At 35.1% G+C, this 20,474-nt stretch overlaps 1 protein-coding gene across 2 annotated transcripts in view; it reads right to left on the reverse strand.

Moving 5' to 3' along the window:
* Positions 1-10,280: 10,280 nt before the first annotated feature.
* Positions 10,281-20,474, reverse strand: part of LOC136026159 (ankyrin-repeat and fibronectin type III domain-containing 1-like) — a 254,211-nt gene continuing 244,017 nt past the window's right edge. For both annotated transcript variants that reach the window (XM_065702463.1, XM_065702464.1), the window contains 3 exons: positions 19,342-19,563; positions 16,048-16,303; positions 10,281-12,599 (listed from right to left, as the gene is read on the reverse strand). In XM_065702463.1, coding sequence (XP_065558535.1) covers positions 11,442-12,599; positions 16,048-16,303; positions 19,342-19,563 — 1,636 coding nt within the window. In that variant the 3' untranslated portion in view covers positions 10,281-11,441. The remainder of the gene's footprint in view (positions 12,600-16,047; positions 16,304-19,341; positions 19,564-20,474) is intronic.

Consider the following 20,474-nt stretch of genomic DNA (forward strand, 5'->3'; position numbering starts at 1 on the left):
AATACAACCCAGAGGTTGTCCCTTGACTCAGGGCTTCGATTTTTGTGTGTCTTTGTTTGCCTGATTCCGTTACAACCTAGTAAGAGAGTCAGTATATACTGGAGCACAGTGTAAGTAATATACAATAGCGAAATATTTTTCCAAACATTACACATTTCATAGCGTGCAATTAGGCCAAGTTGATGGACCGTCAGAGCAATACGTCAGCAGATGTATATACTTCAGAGCCATAGTTTCAGTTTCTACATAGTTTTCCATAGGAAACATTTGTCATTGTGCGTTCGCGAAGGCGGGGTCATGAAGCTTGTGTGGTTTTAGATCTGTGTCAAAATTTTTCAATGGAGAGTATAGGACTTTTCACTACTGTATATTACCTTTACTATGATACTGAAGCGCCAAGGTGTTTTGTTTGAAAGTGTTAAATCATAAATTTGTCTCGTTTTCCTAAGTACAAAGTTTTTAGCTTAGAAAAAGTGTAACATTTCGGCTATCGCGTTCATAAAATTTAAACTTGTGAGAAGATGGACAATGTGATTGATGGAAAAGTTAATAGAAGTACGGAAAGACTGAGATCGAAGTGAAGAAAAGAACATTCCGAGACTAGAAAATACCCAAAACAGAGAAATTTATCATTTCTATCGAGAACTAAGGTTAGTCAAACTCTTTGCCGCTTTTTTTCAACTTTTGGGCTAGGATTCGAAGTTTTTTCTAAGTTGGTCTTGGATTCTAAGTATTTTTCGCGTGAATGCCACTGTTGATTACTTAGGGGCAGATCTTGATACCAATCAAATAAGAAAACAAGTTTTTTCAACTGAAAGTAAGGAGCAACATTAAAACTTAAAACAAACAGAAATTATTACGTATTTGAGGGGGGTTGCCCGTTCTTCAACACCTCGCTCTTCACGCTAAAGTTTTTCGGTACTTTTAAAAAAGTTACTTATTGTTCTAATAAAGGATGCTTGTGTTTTAGGAGTCGTTTTAAATAATTGGGACAATTTAAAGTTTAGTGTAAAGAGCGAGGTGTTGAGGAAGGGGCAACCCACGTCAAATACTTAATAATTTCTGTTCGTTTTAAATTTTAATGCTGCTCCTTACTTTCAGTCGAAAAAACTTGTTTTTTTTATTTAATTTCTGATGGTGTTTTAAATAATGCCAGGAATTCTGGCTCCACCTTTACGGAAAAATCTCCCTCTCCACGGAAATATCCTCTGGACAATTCAATCCTGGTGAAAACTTTTCCCGGACAATTACGATTAACACCTTGTGTAAGATTGAATCGGTGAAAAGAAAGAAAGATATATAAAGAAATGTCATATAGGAATTCTGGAAAATTTCCCCAGTATTCAATTTCCCCTGAAAAGTTCACCCCCTGGGAACTTTAAAGGCTTTCCTCAGGGGTCAGGGGCTGTTCATATTATCTTTAAAAATATAGTCAGTAGGCCTTTCAAGTATGCTGAACAAAATGGCTATCTCAGAATTTTGATCGAAGGAATTTGGAAAAAATTGGCATGGGAGGGAGCCTAGTTGCTCTCCAATTTTTTGGTCACTGAAAAAGAGCACTAGAACTTTTAATTTCTGTCATATTGAACCCCTCCAACGCCCTAGTTCTAATGGGTCGATAAGATCACCCCTGGAAAAAAAAATAAACACATCTGTGATCTTTGTTCTGGCAAAAAATATAGAATTGCACATTTTTTTTAAGATAGGAGCTTGAAACCTCTACAGTAGGGTTCTCTGCTACTCTGAATGGACAATGTGATTGATGGAAAAATTAATGGAAGTGCGGAAAGACTGAGATTGAAGCGAAGAAAAGAACATTCCGAGAGTAGAAAATACCCAAAACAGAGACATTTATCATTTCTATCGAGAACTAAGGTTAGTCAAACTTTTTGCCGCTTTTTTTCAACTTGTGGGCTAGGATTCGAAGTTTTTTCTAAGTTGGTCTTGGATTCTAAGTATTTTTTCGCGTGAGTGCCACTGTTGATTATTTAGTGGCAGATCTTGATACCAATAAAAATAACAAAACAAGTTTTTTCAACTGAAAGTAAGGAGCAGCAAACTTAAAACAAACAGAAATTATTACGTATTTGAGGGGGGTTACCCGTTCCTCAACACCTCGCTCTTCACGCTAAAGTTTTTGGTACTTTTAAAAAGTTACTTATTGTTCTAATAAGGGATGCTTGTGGTTTAGGAGTCGTTTTAAATAATTGGGACAAAATTTAAACTTTAGTGTAAAGAGCAAGGTGTTGTGGAAGGGACAACCCACCTCAAATACTTAATAATTCCTGTTCGTTTTAAGTTTTAATACTGCTCCTTACTTTCAGTCGAAAAAATTTGTATTTTATTTAATATCTGATAGTTTTTTTTTTAAATAACGCCAGGAATGTTGGCTCCATGGGTCGATACAATCACCCCTGAAAAAAAAAACGCATCCGTGATCTTTGTTCTGGCAAAAAATATAAAATAGCACATTTTTTTAAGATAGGAGCTTGAAACCTCTACATTAGGGTTCTCTGCTACTCTGAATCTGATAGTGCAATTTTCATTAAGATTCTGTGACTTTTAAGGAGTGTTTCCCCCTTTTTTTATAAACTCAAGCAAATTTTCTCAGGCTCCTAACCTTTGATGGGTAAGATTAAACTTATTGAAGCTTGTATATTTATAATCAGCATAAACATCTAAATTTTTTGATATATCTATTGGTATCAAATTCCGTTTTTTAGATTTTCGGTTACTATTGAGCCGGGTCGCTCCTTAATTACAGTTTGTTACCACCAACTGTTTGAAAGTCTGTCAGTTAGTGAGGCTGCGTCCGTCATACCAGTTCTGTTGGCACGATTATTGATCAAATTAGGTATTTGGCCGAACACAGCTCAGACATAGCCCGACCCATTCATGGTCCGTTGAGTCTATTCTAAGTTATTGTTGCCTCGGTTTAACTTTTGTGTTTTTGTGGCATTTTTTCAGTCTCGGAAGATTAGGCCTGACCACACGACGGCTAAAAAGGCAATTTTTTTTTCTTCGGCCATTTTTTCAGGTTTCGTTTTCCTAAAGCCAAAGGTCAATGATCGGATCAGATTTATCTCAGTATATGAATTGTGGAAACATTCTATTCGATCATTGAATCTTAATAAAACCTAGTTTTTGTTGGTGGATGGTCGAAAAGGGAATTCGAACCGAAATTCAGTGGCCTGGCTTCAATGCCTGTGACATTTTACAGAAGTAAAATGTCACACCCTACCTTGGTATGAACTTCGCCCTACCTTAGCTACTTGTATTACTTGGTGTTCTTATGTTTATATTTCATTTTTTAGAACCTCATCGAAGAAGCACACAACATCGATCTAGTTTCAACAGAGGGTGAGCCAACATCGTCAAATACTGTAACGCCTTCCGGACCAGTTGATCCAGTAGAGGAGGAATTTACACCATGTCGAAACCAAACTGGAAGGGTTGGCTCGGACGCGAAGCTAGCTGCTGGTGAACCACCTTTGTCAGTAACCGTGACTATTTCCTACTCTTTACTGCCGAATTGACACAAGTTCAGAAATTAAATTTGATCGGGTCACTTCCGTTCCAGCCGACAGCACCTCAAATAGAAGAGTCTAGCTTTGACTTGGCTTCAATTTACCACCAGAAACTTACCGCTGGTTTCGTTTCGCGATCCTGGGATACTCATAAAACTAGGGAAATGACAGTAAAGTCAATTCTTTGCAGCATATGCATCTCGTTTTCTGACGGAAAGTCGCAGTTTGTTTCTGGGTTCACCAATCTTAGGCAATCTTAGGCATCCAGGCACATGAAAAGCCGAAAGGTCATATTTCTGCGGCTCAGGCCTACGCTCAAGCTGAAACCCGCCGAAACATTGGATGTTATACAAACAGCTCTTTGGCCAGTAAACATAAAGAAAAGATCTTGCAAAACCTTCTAGTACTAAATCACGTTTTTGGGGTAGTTGAGCTGATGGAGAGACATGGATTACGTTTTAGAACACACGGCGACCAGGAGTGGCTTAAGCCTCTAAAAAGCCGGAAATAAACCACAGAAATTTTCTTGAGGTCATACTTTTGCTCTCGAAATATGACGTCCCTCCTAAGGAACATCTGGAAAAAGCAATAGAGTATAGTGAAAAAAGGAGATCGAGCATGGTACGAGCTGAAAATGTGGAGACGCAGCTAAGGGTTGTGATTCACTCGTCACTTTTTATTCAAAGACGACTGTCAGAAAGTGATAAAGAGCATTTTGAAACGCATGCAGAGAGCTATAGCAAACAAAATCGATGAGAAAAGGTAGAGCATCCAAATGGACACGACTCAGGACATTGGGGTTTCAGACCAGTCTTCAATCGTGTTAAGATTTGTGAAAGACGAAGAAATTCACGGACAGCTCTTCCAACGGCTGTCGTACCTGTCCAAAAATCCAGTGGCGAGGGTATGAACGAACTTCTACAAACTAAGATCGAAAAGCATGGATTTATGTATGAAAAGATAGCTCGGGAATCGTTCGGTGGGGCTTCTAGCATGAGGTGCAGATTTAATGGACTTCATTATCACATTAAAAACTGCGTTCCGGATTCAGTTTATATCTGGTGCTACAGTCACATCGCATTCTAAACCTTTGCTTCGTCGATTGTTACACTACAACAAAGGTGAAGAATCTCTGCAGTACCATGAACAGAATTTCGTGTTTCTTTACTGAGTCACACAAAAAATAAGCCTGTGGCAACAACAAGTAGAGGACACAAAAGAAGGACAGTTGAAATTGAAAAAAAGCTACAGAAAATCGGCAAGACTCGGTGTTTGGCAAAAGAGAAGTCGCTTGTTTGGATTTTTTCTAGTGACGATTGCCTGTGCTTAGATGCAGTGCATGTTTTGACCCCAGTGGAAAATAGCAGTTTTTTTAACTGAAAACTTCATCTGAAGCCAACTCAATGCTGAGTAAGCAAATGGAGTACAAAAGAATCCTAACCGCTCACTTGTTTCTTGTTGTATTTGAAGTCATTAGCCCTATTTCAAAGTATCTCCCAGACGAAAGGATTGGACATTTTGATGGCCTGGAACATGGTTGATAAAGTAAGATAGGATATTAGGGAGCATTTCGTTCGAAAGCGTAAAGGAAGACGCCTCCAAGCTCGTGTCAAAGATCCAGGACCGTCTAGACACCACTTCACTGGAACTTGAAATTTGCTTAGAACTATCAGTTTGTTACGTTACCAAGAAAAGGTGTGTACCGGGAGAAACGGTAAAAGATTTTGGACCTGAAGATCTGGAACAGCGATTTCGAGTCAAATTGTTCATGTTAGTAATTGACCAAACAACTCCCAGCCTGAAAGAAAGATTTTCAGACTAGAAACAGCTTATTGTTTGACGTATATTTCTTGCAGCCCACCATGTTCAGCCTTTTGCGTCAAGGTGAATTGCCAGAGTCGACCCCTGGAAACGTAGCAGAGATGGCGAAGGTTTCTCATGAGCTGAGGTCAGAGCTGAAAAGCTTTGTCTCAATTTACGACGAAATTATTACAGGTCATAAAAATATTATTTATTTCACGGATCGTAAAAATAGCCGGGATAGGCCTGGTACAGAATATGAGGATGAACTTAAACTTGGAGCTGAATGTGGAGGGACTGATGTGCGAGATTCAATTTCTTGCAGTTCGTGCAGCAACTGCATAATTTGCGTGTACCGGTTGCTATAGTGGCTCAATCTGAGCTTCTGAGCTTACTTTTTAGTTTTCAGGCTTATGAATATCCGCTAACGCTTCCGTTTTCTCAAGTTGGCTGCGAAAGATCCTTCAGGAAACTGAATTAAGACAAGATTAAGAACTACAATATCAGATTTTCTCTTAGAAGCATTCATTTTGATGTCATGTGAGCGGAAGCTGCTTGATTCAGCGCAGTTTGAAGATGTTTTAAAAGGCGTGGAAATAGACTCGAAGACTTAAACATCGCTTTTGTCAATGCAGTAATTTTTCCCTCTTTTAGCCCAGTTATTTTGTCTTGTATCTGATCAAAATATATAATTGTGTTCTGATGGAAAGTCGAAAAACGCACAGTGGTGCGTCAACATCCTCCTGAAGAGGATAAATACCGTGAATGTCCTTTGACACAGATTTCCATGATGCAGGACGAAAGCTGAATTTTTTTTACAGCTGAGAATGCGATGCCGCTCTCCCTTTGTTTGAAAACCTGAGCAACACCGAGCATCAGGGAGATTTGGCACAAATAATGATTAGCGGTATCTATCTTCTTCCTATTTTTAAGCCTACTTCTTAGCGGGTAGTACTAATTTGCCTGGCGGCGCATATTTTAGTGCGAATGATGCGGAGCGCAGTTTCCAAATCCCCTTGTGATTAAACACGAAAAAACAACAAATTTCTTCTATAAGGAGGGCCATAGGTAGGGCCACCTTACATAAATGCCCTCTTAGCTTTTCGATTCTAGTCCGCCACTGATTGTGATGATCAACCGCATTTAAGAACCAGTGTTTTGTTATGTTATAATTGTTAATATTATAGAGATTGTTAGGAAAGATTTTTTTCTACAAAAACTAGCAAGCTGCTGCAAGGTCGCAAAGAGCCGTTCACGGTTTATTTAAAGACAATTACCTCTTTTAGATTCATCTTCATAACTCCTTCGGTAAGTACCACACAGCCATATGGCATTTGTTGGTGCTACTTCTGGAGTGCAAAAGCTGAGAAGCATAACAAGAGCACCATTGTAATCTCCATGGTTGAACATTCTTAACCGCAGGCTCAGAATCCCCCTTTATCTATATTCCATATTTTTGTAAAATAACTGAGTTTCTTATGCGCAAATCCTTAAAGATAGCGATAATGGCATAATTCTTCATGCTATATCAGGGGGTTTTTCACACCTTACCTGGCATGTGAAATTCAGATGTTACTTGGGAACTTTTTTAACAGTACACTCCTCAGATTCAAGATAGTGACATACCTCTTTTTTAAGTGAAAATGTTGCATAAAACCTGTGCGAAAATTTAAGGGTAATCAGAAGTAAACTTATATTTAATACCCCAAAAAAAATCTGCAGAACGTGTCCTGCCGATGAAAGATTAACAAAGATCGTCCTTTTTGGCCAACCATCTAGGGCAAAGGAAAAGCAGGTCGTCCCGGAATATGGTGAGAGATTTTAAGGAAGAATACAAGAAATTTAAACTTCTTGGGAGGGCGTAAAGAGGGAGACTGTCGATAAATTGGAATGGAGGAGGGGCATGAGTAGCTATGTTTACCTTAGGTGGCTTGTGCTATAGTTATTTGTTAGTAGTAGCAGTATAGATAGCAGTATAGGTTTCCCTATAAATAGCCACAAACTAAAGAAGTTCATATGATTTTTTCTGGGGCATTGAACAAAGGTTTTACACGTGACATCCTTAAAACGTATCAACATTGTAAATAGAAATGGTTTAATACAAATTTATTGATACTATAGAACAATCTAATTTCAAACATAGATGTTTTTCTTCATTGAAAAATCCATCAAAATATAAATGAGATCAACATTTAAGTAAAAAAAAACAACTCATCTCATATATCACAGGTTCAAAACAATAAAATTTGAAGACTAGCGAAAGCATTTTGTTTTCTACGTATGATTTAACCATAATCATTTAACGGATACATAAAAATATTTATTATTTAAATTTTTTAGTCATATATTAATATATAATTATATATAATTTTAAATATATATATATATATATATATATATATATATATATATATATATATATATATATATATATATATATATATATATATATATATATATATATATATATATATAAATATATATATATATTTTTATAAATAGAAACACTTATTTAACAATAAATGTTTATTGAAAAATAATCTACTGAAGCATAATCTTACTTTCGTTGCATTCTCAGTCGCGCCAATTCTCAGAAATATAGAGAGTGAGGACAAAGGATTTTTTCAGTTTTTATATGACGCTACGGAAAAGGTATTTTTTCAAATTTAGATAAAGATATTTTTGCCTGTTTACACATTTTTTTCTTATCGAAAACACAAAAAAGCTTTTCTCAACATCAGGGGGGGGGAGAAGAATTAACACCTCTTTGCATGCTTTCTAAGAGCTTGAAATAGGTCCAAGCTTATTTACTGAACACGGATTTACAAGCGTTTCAAAGTTTCCCTAGGTTCTGAGAGAAGTCAAATTTGGCTTTTGCAGTTGGAATTCCCATCACCCAATAAAGCAAATCTAGCAAGTTCATTTCAATATCAAGTCAGAATAATAAAAATTCATTTCTCCAGCCAAAAAATTTCGTTTTAAACCAACTAAAGCTTTCTGTTTATGCCATTGTGAAATTTACAATTAATATCTTTTTTTAAGACAAGAAGCCAAAGAGATCTTTTTTCGAGAAATTTTGTAGCAGCTAAGAGACTGGTGGGAACTGGGGGGAATATAAATTACGATAGCAGCTTGACGGAATATACTGTTTTTGGGCAGAACTAGTCTCTCAAGAAGGGGCTACGAATCTCGCCAATTGATATTCTGACCCTAAGTAACACGGCGCCAGATTTATAGAATTAAATGCCACATTGCGCAAGTGGGAATCTAGCAATTTTTGAAGCAAATTTTGACTTTTTAAAGGCGCTCAATTTTAATCATTTCAGCTTTCATAATGAGAAGGCTTGTTCACTTTGGAAAACCGTCTTTTTACATATGGAGACCTTCTGAAATGTTTTTATGATGTATAGATAAATACATTAGCAACATAAGTATTAAATGCAAAAAATAAATCCAAAGTAGTTTCTGTATACGATTAAACGAAGAAATAGAATAAGTTTCTGGTTTACCCCTCTTGCTATAAGTTGAAACCTCAAATGCTTTCACTAGGAGTTTAAACAACACTTAAGGAAACACAAAAAAAACTTTTTCACACAATTAATCGTTTCTTGGGTCTCGTGGCAGAATTTGGTAGATAGTAACATACAAAAAAACAGAGTACAAATAAGATGTAAATGGAGACACTATGGCTGGGTGCTACTCCCCCCCCCCAAAAAAAAAAAATTAAAATTCCCAATTGTTCCCAACGAAAGGTAAATTTGTTATGTAATTTTAAACAATATGCGAGACCCCCCCTTAAAATGTACTCCCTCTCGCATATGAAAACTCAGTTTATTGGCTTTATTTGGTTAAAAAAACTTAAATAAATTTCAGTGGGTAGTCTATATAAAAGAAAGATCTAAAGCCAAACTGGCATACCACAGGAACGTCAATTCATGGAACATGTTGGGAGGAAGGGAGCTGGGGGCAACCCCCCCACCCACCCATCCCCTGGTTGAGGCCGCTGATTTACCATGACAAGGCCAAAGAAGAAAGTATTGAGAAAGTGGCTTTTCTACTATTAAAGAAATATCCTACTGTATTGTAACTTCTAGGTTATACTTCTGTGTTTGTTATGTTGTTTCTTAGAGAGTAATAGTTGTGTGCGCTGATTTGAATTTTTTTTTTCTTTCTTAGACTGCTTCGTCTTTTAAGCTATTTTGACTTGATTCATTCATTTTCAATACTGGGGACGCCCTGCTGTATGTGAGCAAAATATTAGTTTGACTGTTCTTTCTGTTTTTTTTCTTCCTACTACCGTTATTTTTCAAGATTATCCTTTTTTGTTTTTGTTCAATGTGTAACTTTTCGGGCTAGGCCACATATGGCCCGTCTATAAGATATCTTTGGCCTTTCAAGATTAACGCTGAGAGTTGGCTTTGGTTACCGATGATTTACAAGAAGGAAAGAAGACAAATAAAAGATCAGGCTTAAAATGATTTTTAATGATGGGTTGAAAAAGCGAATGTTAGCTAAGAATTACGGCTACCATATTACCATAACAGATTGGATATACTTCTCGCATATAAACATTCAAGCTATTAGCATATTTGCCCAGCAAAAAAAAATCATTATTGACCTAATTTTCTAAACTAAGCATGTCAAGCACATGGCACATTACCAAATTGTGAATGACCGTCAGAAAAATGTTAGATAATTGTTGCCCCTGGAGCAAAAATTCTAGGGGCGCAAAATTTCAAATAAATAACCAAAGATTTATAATCAATTTGAAAATTTATTTTTATTAAAATAAAGTAAAGGGCGCAATTGGCAGTAAATGTAAGCAAACTGAATCCGAAATTTGTATTTTTCCGTATCTTTTTCCATATAAGATAAGAAAAGTCAGATTTAAACAAATGACAAATTTTGTAAATAAATTATATTTTTATTTGGCTAAATTTTTTTGGGGTAGGCGTGGGGGGGTGGCTAATCAAGATTTCTCCCCAAATACAAGATAGGCCGAACCGCCACTGCTGCGCGTCCAGATTGATAACCAGAATTGTCTTCGGTCATCAAATATTTAAAAGAAGAAAAGAAAAAAAAATGTTTATTTTGGTGGTTTTTAATACTATTTTGTAAGACTGTTCTTTTTTTTTGTGAAAATCACGGTTATCATCTTATCATATTATTGTTGAGAGCTATTGGTAAAATGCAGTTGCATCCTACACAATGTCAGTTCTGGCCTCTGTTGCATTCGGGGAGAAATCTTCCAAAAACAATTAGCCCAGTTTTAACAAAAATTTCATTTATTAACAGAATTTTTCATTTGTTTAAATCTGACTTTTCTTGTGTTATATGCAAAAAGATGTGGAAAAATGAAAATGAAAGAAACTTTCGTTGGTTTTTAATCATACTTTTAAAAAGTATTTTTTAAATAATATGACAAATTCTAGTTGCCTCCCACAAATGAACATTCAAGCTAGTAGCTTAATTAGCTTGAAATAAAATCCAACAAGTCGATTTTTATTGTATAATATATGTTTAAAAAATTTTATAAGGCTAGTATTTTTTTAGATTTGGAAGGAATCTGTCATGTTCGAGAGGGTAATTAACACTTAATTAAAAAACAGTTAAAGTGCTACTTTCAGCTAAATAATTAAATAAAAAATTGGGCATTTTTGTTTGGGTATATTAATAATGAAAATTGTCAATACGAAGAGCCTCTACACACTCAAAAGAGGGGGTGAATACCCTTGAAAAGTTTTAAAATTACTATTGGGAGCATTTCTCTGGCCTTCTTTTTTACATATGGGAAAAATACTATAATGATTGTCTTTAGGAAAAATCAGGTAGGCTAATATACCTTATGGCTATGAAAATAGTTCAATAATAGTTGCTTATAATGGGATATACCTTATGGGCTTTGGAAATAGTTAGATAATAGTTGCCCATAATAGCCCATACATCTTATGCGTTTGGGAAATAGTTCGATAATAGTTCTATTTTCTTATAAAATACTCACTACACAGTAAAAGAATATGGAATTAATGGAATCGATTTTCTTTTGTATTATCTGGAATTTTCTTGAAAAATTCGAAAATTCTAAATTTAGCTACGATATTTCCCTATTCAATGTCACTGATTAAGTATAGCATTTTGCTTCACTCTAGTATTCTGTTCAATAGCTGCTAGTAAATCCTTTTTCATTCGAACATACAACCTGCCCTTTTTCCACGGATTGGTTAGTGTTGTCGGCCTAAAGTCATCTCTAAAACATCTTTCGCGTGCTCCTACCACAGCCACCAGACAAAAACTGCGAAGCTGATCATTAGAGTAGACTGGTCCAGTGCGACCCTTCATTACCACTGCCATATTTAACTGCTTCACAACTAAATCAATTATCTCTCTCGCACTTGTTTTTGGAGTGATATGTAGTTTCACACTCGTACCACTAGCAAGGCCCGTATCATAAGCAGCATAAACTTGAATAACACAATCTTCATCTCTCTCATTCTCACCTTGTTGACTATCCGTGCTGTTTGATTTTGCACAACTATCAGAAGATTTTACTGATAAATTATCATGGTCTTGGCTAAGGTTTAGGGAATTCACACTTTGAGCCGTCAAGTCAGATCTCTGGGTATACTTAGGGTACATACTTGGGTGCATATTCCCATATGCACTATCTGATAGTGCGACACTATTGTAAAACAAATCATCTCGAGGCTGATCACTAGTGCTTAAACAATTTGCATTCAGCTGATTTTCACTGCGAGATATGACTCTTGTTAGTTCCGTCTCTTGCTTTAGACTCCTGTTGCATTTACAGAAGCTACAGTTAGACACGTAACCGGGTAGGCTGTACGGTATAGAACATTCAGGACAAGCGATTTGCTGTTCTGATAAATTCCTAACTAAACCTAGTTTTTGAGGGGCAAGTTCACTGCTTCTAATTTTTTCTGAGGTTGAACATAAGCGATTGTCACTTTTCATCTTCAGCATTCGTTTTGTAACTGGTTTCCTTAGGTCATTAGACACAGAACTAACACTACTTGTAGATCGTGTAGTACTTCTGCTTGATCTACCATCTGCAACTTCCTTCATAAGATTGGATGTTAAGTCTTTTTGTAAGAGATCAACAGAGACCCCAGCAGGTAAACTTTTGTCTCTAGCGGCGGAAACAACGTCCATAATCCAACGGCAGCTACGCCATGTACTATCAAGCAAGCTCTGAAGATCTCCCAATTTATTTACTCTTTGTTTTGCTTCATTGAGCTCGCTACATGAGAAGGCCTGGAATTAAAAATAAAAAATAATTTACTTTTCTTGTCTTATTTAGTGTAATTGGTAAGAATCCATAACTCACAGCAAATCGCTAACCTCAGAACAATCACATGCTGTTATAAAACGGGTAATTGAAGTAACTATTTCTCCGGAGTACATTTACAATAAGAGTCAGTCAGCAGTGAGTAGGTTTTTAGATATCAACATGAGAGTATGAGTTTTTTCAGTGCCTGAAGGCAAGCGAGTATTTATTATAATAGATTACATACAGTCACAGAATTTCTTTAAAGGTGACGATTTGTATACGTATCTTTGTAAGTATGCCCTTGCTTATCTCACAGTAGGCCGATCAAGTAGGATTTCCAGGCTTTTTTCTTGGAGAGGGGGGGGGGAGGAATATGTTTTCTGTTTTGGAAAGAGGAAAAATATTTTTCTCTGTAGCTTACAAAAGCAAATACGCTATAGTTTTATTTTTTTATACAGTTGCACAGATTCTTTGGCTAGTTGACTGTTAAAAGGCTTGCTTTTGCAGTCCCATTTGTTACCGGTAGTGTTCTATTAGCTTACAGGTACAGAATTACCAAGCAGGAATTACTAATCAATTGGATACTGAATTACCAAGCAAGAAGGCTTGCTTTTGCAGTCCCAATTGTCACCAGCAGTTTTCTGTTAGCTCACATATACAGAATTACTAAATATTACCATCTAAGCAAAATTACTATTATTTACTACTCAAGTCTGATCCATCCTCACGGGGTTTCTTAGGGTTGCTACTTTCAAATATTCATGAATCAGTGCTCGATATGCTGCTCTCTCAGACACAGTTCTTGATAGTTGGATGATACACTGTCTGTCAAAGTTTTCGGTCCACTTCTTACAAGGTCTTCTCCGTAGTAGACGCCCTTCAATTGATCCTTTGAGCGAGATCTTGGGTAGGTGAACAGGCTTAAAGCATCCGACCCAGAGTAGGTGCTCTGTTTGTTTAGAATCGTACAGTGGGACCAACTCACAAAAATTAAGAGGGATGGGGGGGGGGATATTTTTCAGTTTTTAATGAATAGAAAATAGAAGTATTTTTCAAAATCTAAGGAGGGGACATTTCTTAAAGATTTTTTAATCAAAATAGAAAAAACAAAGATATTCTTCAAGACCTAAGGGGGACATGTCCCTCATCCCAATTTTCTCCACTGTAATCGGGTCTGTCGTCTTCTTCAATAACAAAAAGCTACTAGCAATTGACCAATTGTTAGAACACGATATATGATTATTATACATAGGAGAAACAAAAAGAAGAAACATCTGTAATTCCCCTAAATGGGATTTTCGGTCATGGTTATTCCAGTTGCGCGTTTTTCATGTGGACCCAACGTCATTTGGGTTGCCATGTCGACCCAACATCATTGGGTCAGCACGATATATGATTATTATACATAGGAGAAACAAAAAGAAGACACATCTGTAATTCCCCTAAATGGGGTTTTCGGTCATGGTTATTCCAGTAGCGCGGTTTTCATGTGGACCCAACGTCATTTGGGTTGACATGTCGACCCAACATCATTGGGTCAGCACGATATATGATTATTATAGATAGGTATAAGTAATAGATATATTAGATATTATTAGATCAGCAGAAATGTATAAATTAGACCAAAAAGAATGAACATTTCAATTTTAGTTAAGGACTTCTAAACGGCATTTCAGATTTTTGAAGAAGTATTAAGATACAATATAAACTATATAACACAGAAGTCACTTATACCCTACTTCATACAATTAAAAGTTAAAGGGTTTGTACTTTTTGTATGGTTTTAACATTTCATTCATTTGCCGTCCTAGGGTTTTAGGTGACGGGTTCAAGGTGATAGTCAATTTTGCAATCATTGATAGATATAATTTAGCCGAATATTGTTTTGAAATTAACTTTGCAATCTTTCTTAGACTGAAAAAATGTTGAATATAGGCGAAAAATGTGCCGAAATTAGAAAGTATTCATATTTTTAGGCACGTTCAGGACATTTTCTAACAAACAGTCTGAGCGCTACCATAATTCTCGCTAGATGACTGGACAGATCTGAAAATGACGATCCCAATAATACAAGTATTTTTTCCTTCTTGTACAAGTTACAGGTGCAAGTTAGATTCAAATGTTTCAAGGGAAAAATAAATATCACGTAAAGAGAATTTGCAATTTTCATTTGTAAATATTTGAACTTTTTTTTTTGCTTTTCTCTCTTTTTGTGCTCTTTCTCTTTCTCTCTCTCTCTCTCTCTCTCTCTCTCTCTCTCTCTCTCTATATATATATATATATATATATATATATATATATATATATATATATATATATATATATATATATATATATATATATATATATATATATATATATATATATATATATATATATATATATATATATATCTCTCTACCTTTGTCACTCTTTCTAGATCTATCTGTGTTTTTTTGCCCAGACTAACTTTTTTTGAATTTTAGTTTATATATATATTTTTTGAGCCGGCAGCATATCTGTGCTTTGAGTGTATTTTCTTCATATACCTCCCTGTTATACGTCAAAGATTTCACATTACGTGGAGTCCTTTGGTATTTATCTATTTTTTAGGTAAGTACAACTTAACTGTAACACCGCTAATTTTTCATTGACAGTTCTGCTCATTATAAAAACTGAACGAAAATACATGGATCTCTAATATTACCTACAAAGATATATCCTTTGGAAATTGCTTATTAGAAAAATTCAATTTGTTTGTGACATCGCAATTTTTTTAAACAATTCTGTCATATTAATAACATTAAATATGACACAATCATATATGTAGTCAAATCTTATGAATTTCATGTCAAAGTACTACATCTATTGTAATGTTAGATTTTTGATGCTTACAAAAGGCACTAAATATAGCAATCTCCTTTGAAATGATTCCTTATTTGAATGTTTCAGCGCTCAATAGCGGCGACAGAAAAAAAAGAGAAAGAAAAGGGAGACACATCTGTAATTCTCTTAAATGGGGGTTTCGGTCATGGTGATTCCAGTAGCGCAGTTGTCATGTCGAACCAACATCATCTGGGGGGTTTCAGGCTATTTTTTTTTAAATTCCTATAATTTTGCTTTCGCAACAGACTTTCATGATTAAGATTAACTGGAATTCTATTCATAAATCACCTTCAAATGAAAATTCTTTCTCACTTGACAGTTTTGTAAAAGTAATCCAAAAATTTCCAGTCCAGAGTTCGTTCTTCACAAGGTTGCTTCTAAGGGCGTAACCATGGTCGGCTGAAATGGCATGGATTTTGTAATATCTCCTAAGAAGATCTTAAGTACAAGTTGAAAGGTCGTAATTCCAAGTATGAATCCTGAATTATCAGTCTGAATTTTTGATAAGGTCTTAATCCAGTCCTATATTTTCTCTATTAAAAGAAAAAGAAGAGGTAAATAACTTACTTCTCTATGAGCATGCTGTGCCAAAATCTGGTCCATCTCCAAAAGAGCACTGAGTCTCGAATACTTGCTTATTAATTCACTCTGATAAGTTCGTGTTAAAATAGTTTCAAATATTTGTAGAGGCAACATGAAAAAATCCGGATTAGACGAGAGAGGCTCGTTTTCTCCAGGAATTGTGCAAACGGTCTCAGCTGGCGGAAGAACAAGCAAAAGTGATATATCAGCCGTTAATTCTATAATTTCGTTATGGTAAATCCTGAAACAAAATGAAACGGTATTTCAAAATAACTTGGCAGTAACCTAGTAGCTGTTTTGAAGTGATAAAAATTTTCTTCGCTCTCACAGGCCAGGCATGTATGCAGGGCTTTACTCTGTTCGGAGGGGGGGGGGGAGCTTGCATTTCAGGACGGGTGCGTAAGTCCATCAAAATTTCTGAAAAAATGGGGGTATTATTGGAAACATTCATAATAACACGGAGAAATCGCAAAAATATGTAGTGTCCATAAAAAGACTGAAATGATAAAAATTCGTAATTTTGTGTTTTTATTCTTTTTTGCGGATTAATTCGGTTTTGAAGATATTTAATAACTATATAGGCTATGATGTGGAGCAATGCTTCTAAATTAAATATTTTTAATCCTTCTGGAACACTTATTATCTTAAATCAAGGAAACTATCGTCCTCCTTTTTAAGGATGGAAAATGTCATTTAACAGCAAAAAACGTCAATTTAATGACGGACCAATGATAAATGCTCTGAAAAAAGCTAATATTTGTCTGCAAGAAAATAGAAACTATTTTATGGATATCATGGCTATAAAAAAAACCTAAATAAATCAGTTATTGTAAGAAAAATTAATTTACCCAAAACCCTAATTCATAAGCTTAAAAAGCAATTTAATAAACAGCATAAATTACTGGAAAACACGTTGTTGTGAGCACCGGTGGACAGGAGCTTACATTTTACAACTTATACATCTTATATTTTGAAGTCCCAAGTTACGAACAAAAGCCTCATTTTAACCATCCTGTTTATTTTCGAGGGAGGAAACCCCAAAAAAACTACCCTCCTTCCAGCATACATACCTATCATGGGGATGAGTGATTTATTTGTACTTAAATAATATGTAGACAATGTAGAATGACCCATGATTAAAAACAAATGAAATACCAGAAATAAAATAAATCTGAATTATTAGCTGGGACCATGATAAAATCATTCATATGAAAAGAAAAGTCGCTGAGTAGAAACGTTTCAGTGGCTTTGTGCCAAAATTCAAGGTAATTAGTTCTTCCAAAAATTGAAGTACCAAGGACATCAAAATGAAAATATATTTTTTGATGTTATAATATATTTTGATTATAATTTCTTAAATATTTTTATATTTATATTTTTCATATTTTAAATTTGGTTTTTACATTTTTTATATTTAAATGGACAAATCTTGGGTCAATTTATAGCTGAATATCAGAATTTTCAAATATTTTTCTCTTGGTCGTTTAGTAATTATGCTTTTGATGTTTAGCTTTTGATGGCAGTACCACATTTTCATAGTGTTGCCACTTCGAACCACGATAATCTATAACCAGAGCTAAGTAGTTCAATTTGACAACAATTGGCATGCAAAAAAAAAAAAAATGTTAACTGTCTGTTTTTTCCCAAATGCAAGCACATCTTCTAACGATATCTACGTTTTCTCAAGCTGTTACCACATTTTTTGGCATATTTTTGCTGATTTTTTACCCACGTGTTTTCTAGGTAGTAAAGGGGTGGTATTTTCTTGGTTTGCCCCTTGAGAACCATCACACACCAGTTCGCCAACAAAGTAAATAAAAAAAAAAATCTCTCCCAAAGATAAATAGTTAGAGAAATTCATTTGTAAAACAAGGGCAGGTTTCCTTAGAAGTTTCTTCACAACAAAGAAACACTATATACTCAACAGCACTACATCTTTACCTATCATGTTTCAAACGCTAATGGACCTTCTGGGGCTACAAACAAAAAAGCAAAAGATCTTTTACCATTAAAAATAGTCATTTTGTCTATTACAAAAACTAGCGAAAATGTAATTTCTTTCTATAACCCATGGATGGGCTAAGTGATTTATGTTATTAAGCTATCCATTTACTTTACACAGCAAAATCAGATTAAACTTTCGACGAAAGAGCAAATTTTTGCTGAGACATTTAGTCCCGTCCTCTGGAGGACTTGTTCCCTGAACAACTATCAGTCACATATGTAATATAAGCAATAATTTGAAAGGTACCCGCCCTTAGATTTTTTTTTGTTTCTAGTTGTATCAGTGATAAGCAAACAAAAGAGAAAAATAAATTATGTTTCTTCGGTCTCAGACAATATTCTTTCTTATTTAGAAATTTATCATGGAAATTTATAATATTTTGGCGATTCCAGAGACCTTCAACAGACTTCATTGGATTTTTGGATGATTGGTATCAGTATTTTTTATACGTATATTATATTTTTCTACTTGCCATGGTTGTGGCATCAACAAATTAAAGAAAAAATGGATCGTTAATCTAGCAATAAATGAATTGGAAGCGATTTTTTTCTTATCTATAATTTCAGCCAAATTTGAAGATGTAAGCAGAAAAACACGTATTTGGTTATACAAATGAATAAAACTTTAAAGAGGGAAAAGGAGAATAAAAAGAGGTACCTGTCATATTTGGCCATATGGATTGTTGCCAAAAAAAAAACAAGCGAAATGAGCTTCTTTTTTTTTTATCTCGTATTACCCACACCTCAAGATATAAGCAGAAAGTCATTAAAAGTTAGTGGTATTAGAGTACACGGTATTGTAGTTATTTTTTTCCTTTCTTTTTTTATCCCTTCTGAGGACAAAATGAATTTGATTCTTTCTTTGTGCGCGGGTTTGTTTGATTATCCCTTCTCTATATCATATTGTGGCATTCGGAGGCGATGTGGCTGTCTCTTACTTTATTAGTTGAATCAATGAGTGCTCTTAATTTAATTAAGAAATTTTTGATGACTTTTTAGTGATTGATGATAAATAAACAAATAAATAAAATAAAATGGGTTTAAAAATGTTGATAATTTTAAACAGATAAAAGTAATACAAAAATAGTGATCTTTGGTTAAATCTTTTGGCCATATGGACTGTTGCTCAAACAATTGCTGAAATGAGCTTTTTGCTCTTTTTCCTTTTTCTACCTAGCATTAGCCAAACCTTAAGATGTAATAAGAAAAGAATATATTGGATCAAAATAAAGATAAATGACTTTCAATAGGTAAAAGGGGGATAAAAAGAGGTACCTGTGATATTTGGCCATATCTTGGTCCACTTCAACGGCCTTAAACAGCTCACTTAGTGCCAACATCAAATGTCTTTCAAAGTTGACCTGACATTCTGTAATGCGATTGCCTTCTGGTTGTAAATTTTCTGCGGCTTCATCGGGATCATCAGAGGTAAGTGCATTTGAGGAGATCCTTGAACACATCAGCTGTTGTAGGAATAAAATCCGCTGATATTCTTCCCTGTTGATAAGAAATAAATTCAAATTTATTTACATGGTTAACATTATTAAATTGTTTTAAGTAGGATTCGGACAGAAGTTGAGTTTCGTGTCAGCAGCCGAATTTTACGTAGTAGGCTGTGAAACCATGATGAGCTCCTTTGATTCGAAATCACTGCCATTGTAGCCCATGACTAAACCAGAAGAACGCAACCGTATCCTCAAACCAGTGTCAAGGAGATTCGCCACTCACCTCGTAAATGAGTTCTAAGATCACACTAACTAGATAAAACAACAAAACTACAAATTTTTTTTAAGCATTTGTCAAGTTAAAAGCAGCCATGTTTACTTAATATGGGCGTAGAGAACATTCCTCCACCTAAGGCCATGTTTTCACTGCATAGTGTTTTTATAACAGATCATTTAAAATGAACTTTTTAGATAAATTACTTGAAAAAATCACAGAGGAAATGGGAATTGAACCCAAGATTCCCTAGTGACTACCCAAAGCTCCCAACACTGGACCCGCAGACAAACCTGGCGACCTTTTCATAGCGTTTTATTGTATACTTTAATATACAAATACTATACACTTTACTTTCCATACAATTGAATCGCTTTGAATAGCAGTTAAACAAAAGGCAATCTTTATACGATAAAAGATATATCCGGGACCAAAAATACCCAGATCTGGTAGCAAGTTTGAATGTATCCCCTCATTAATGTCATTTACTTATAAAAGAGAAAATTCTCCATTAGGAACAATTTGGAAACCGTCATAGGAGTTAATATGGTTCCGGGACCAAACAAGGAATGTTAATGTAGATTTAATTCACGAGGGACACATGTCCTATCTTATTTTTGACGATGAATTAAAAGTTAGAGCCCTAGATCAAAACAACTTAATTCAAAGGGGAAAAGAGGAAGTATTTG

This window comes from Artemia franciscana, chromosome 4 (genome assembly GCF_032884065.1).
Source record: "Artemia franciscana chromosome 4, ASM3288406v1, whole genome shotgun sequence".
NCBI lineage: Eukaryota > Metazoa > Arthropoda > Branchiopoda > Anostraca > Artemiidae > Artemia > Artemia franciscana.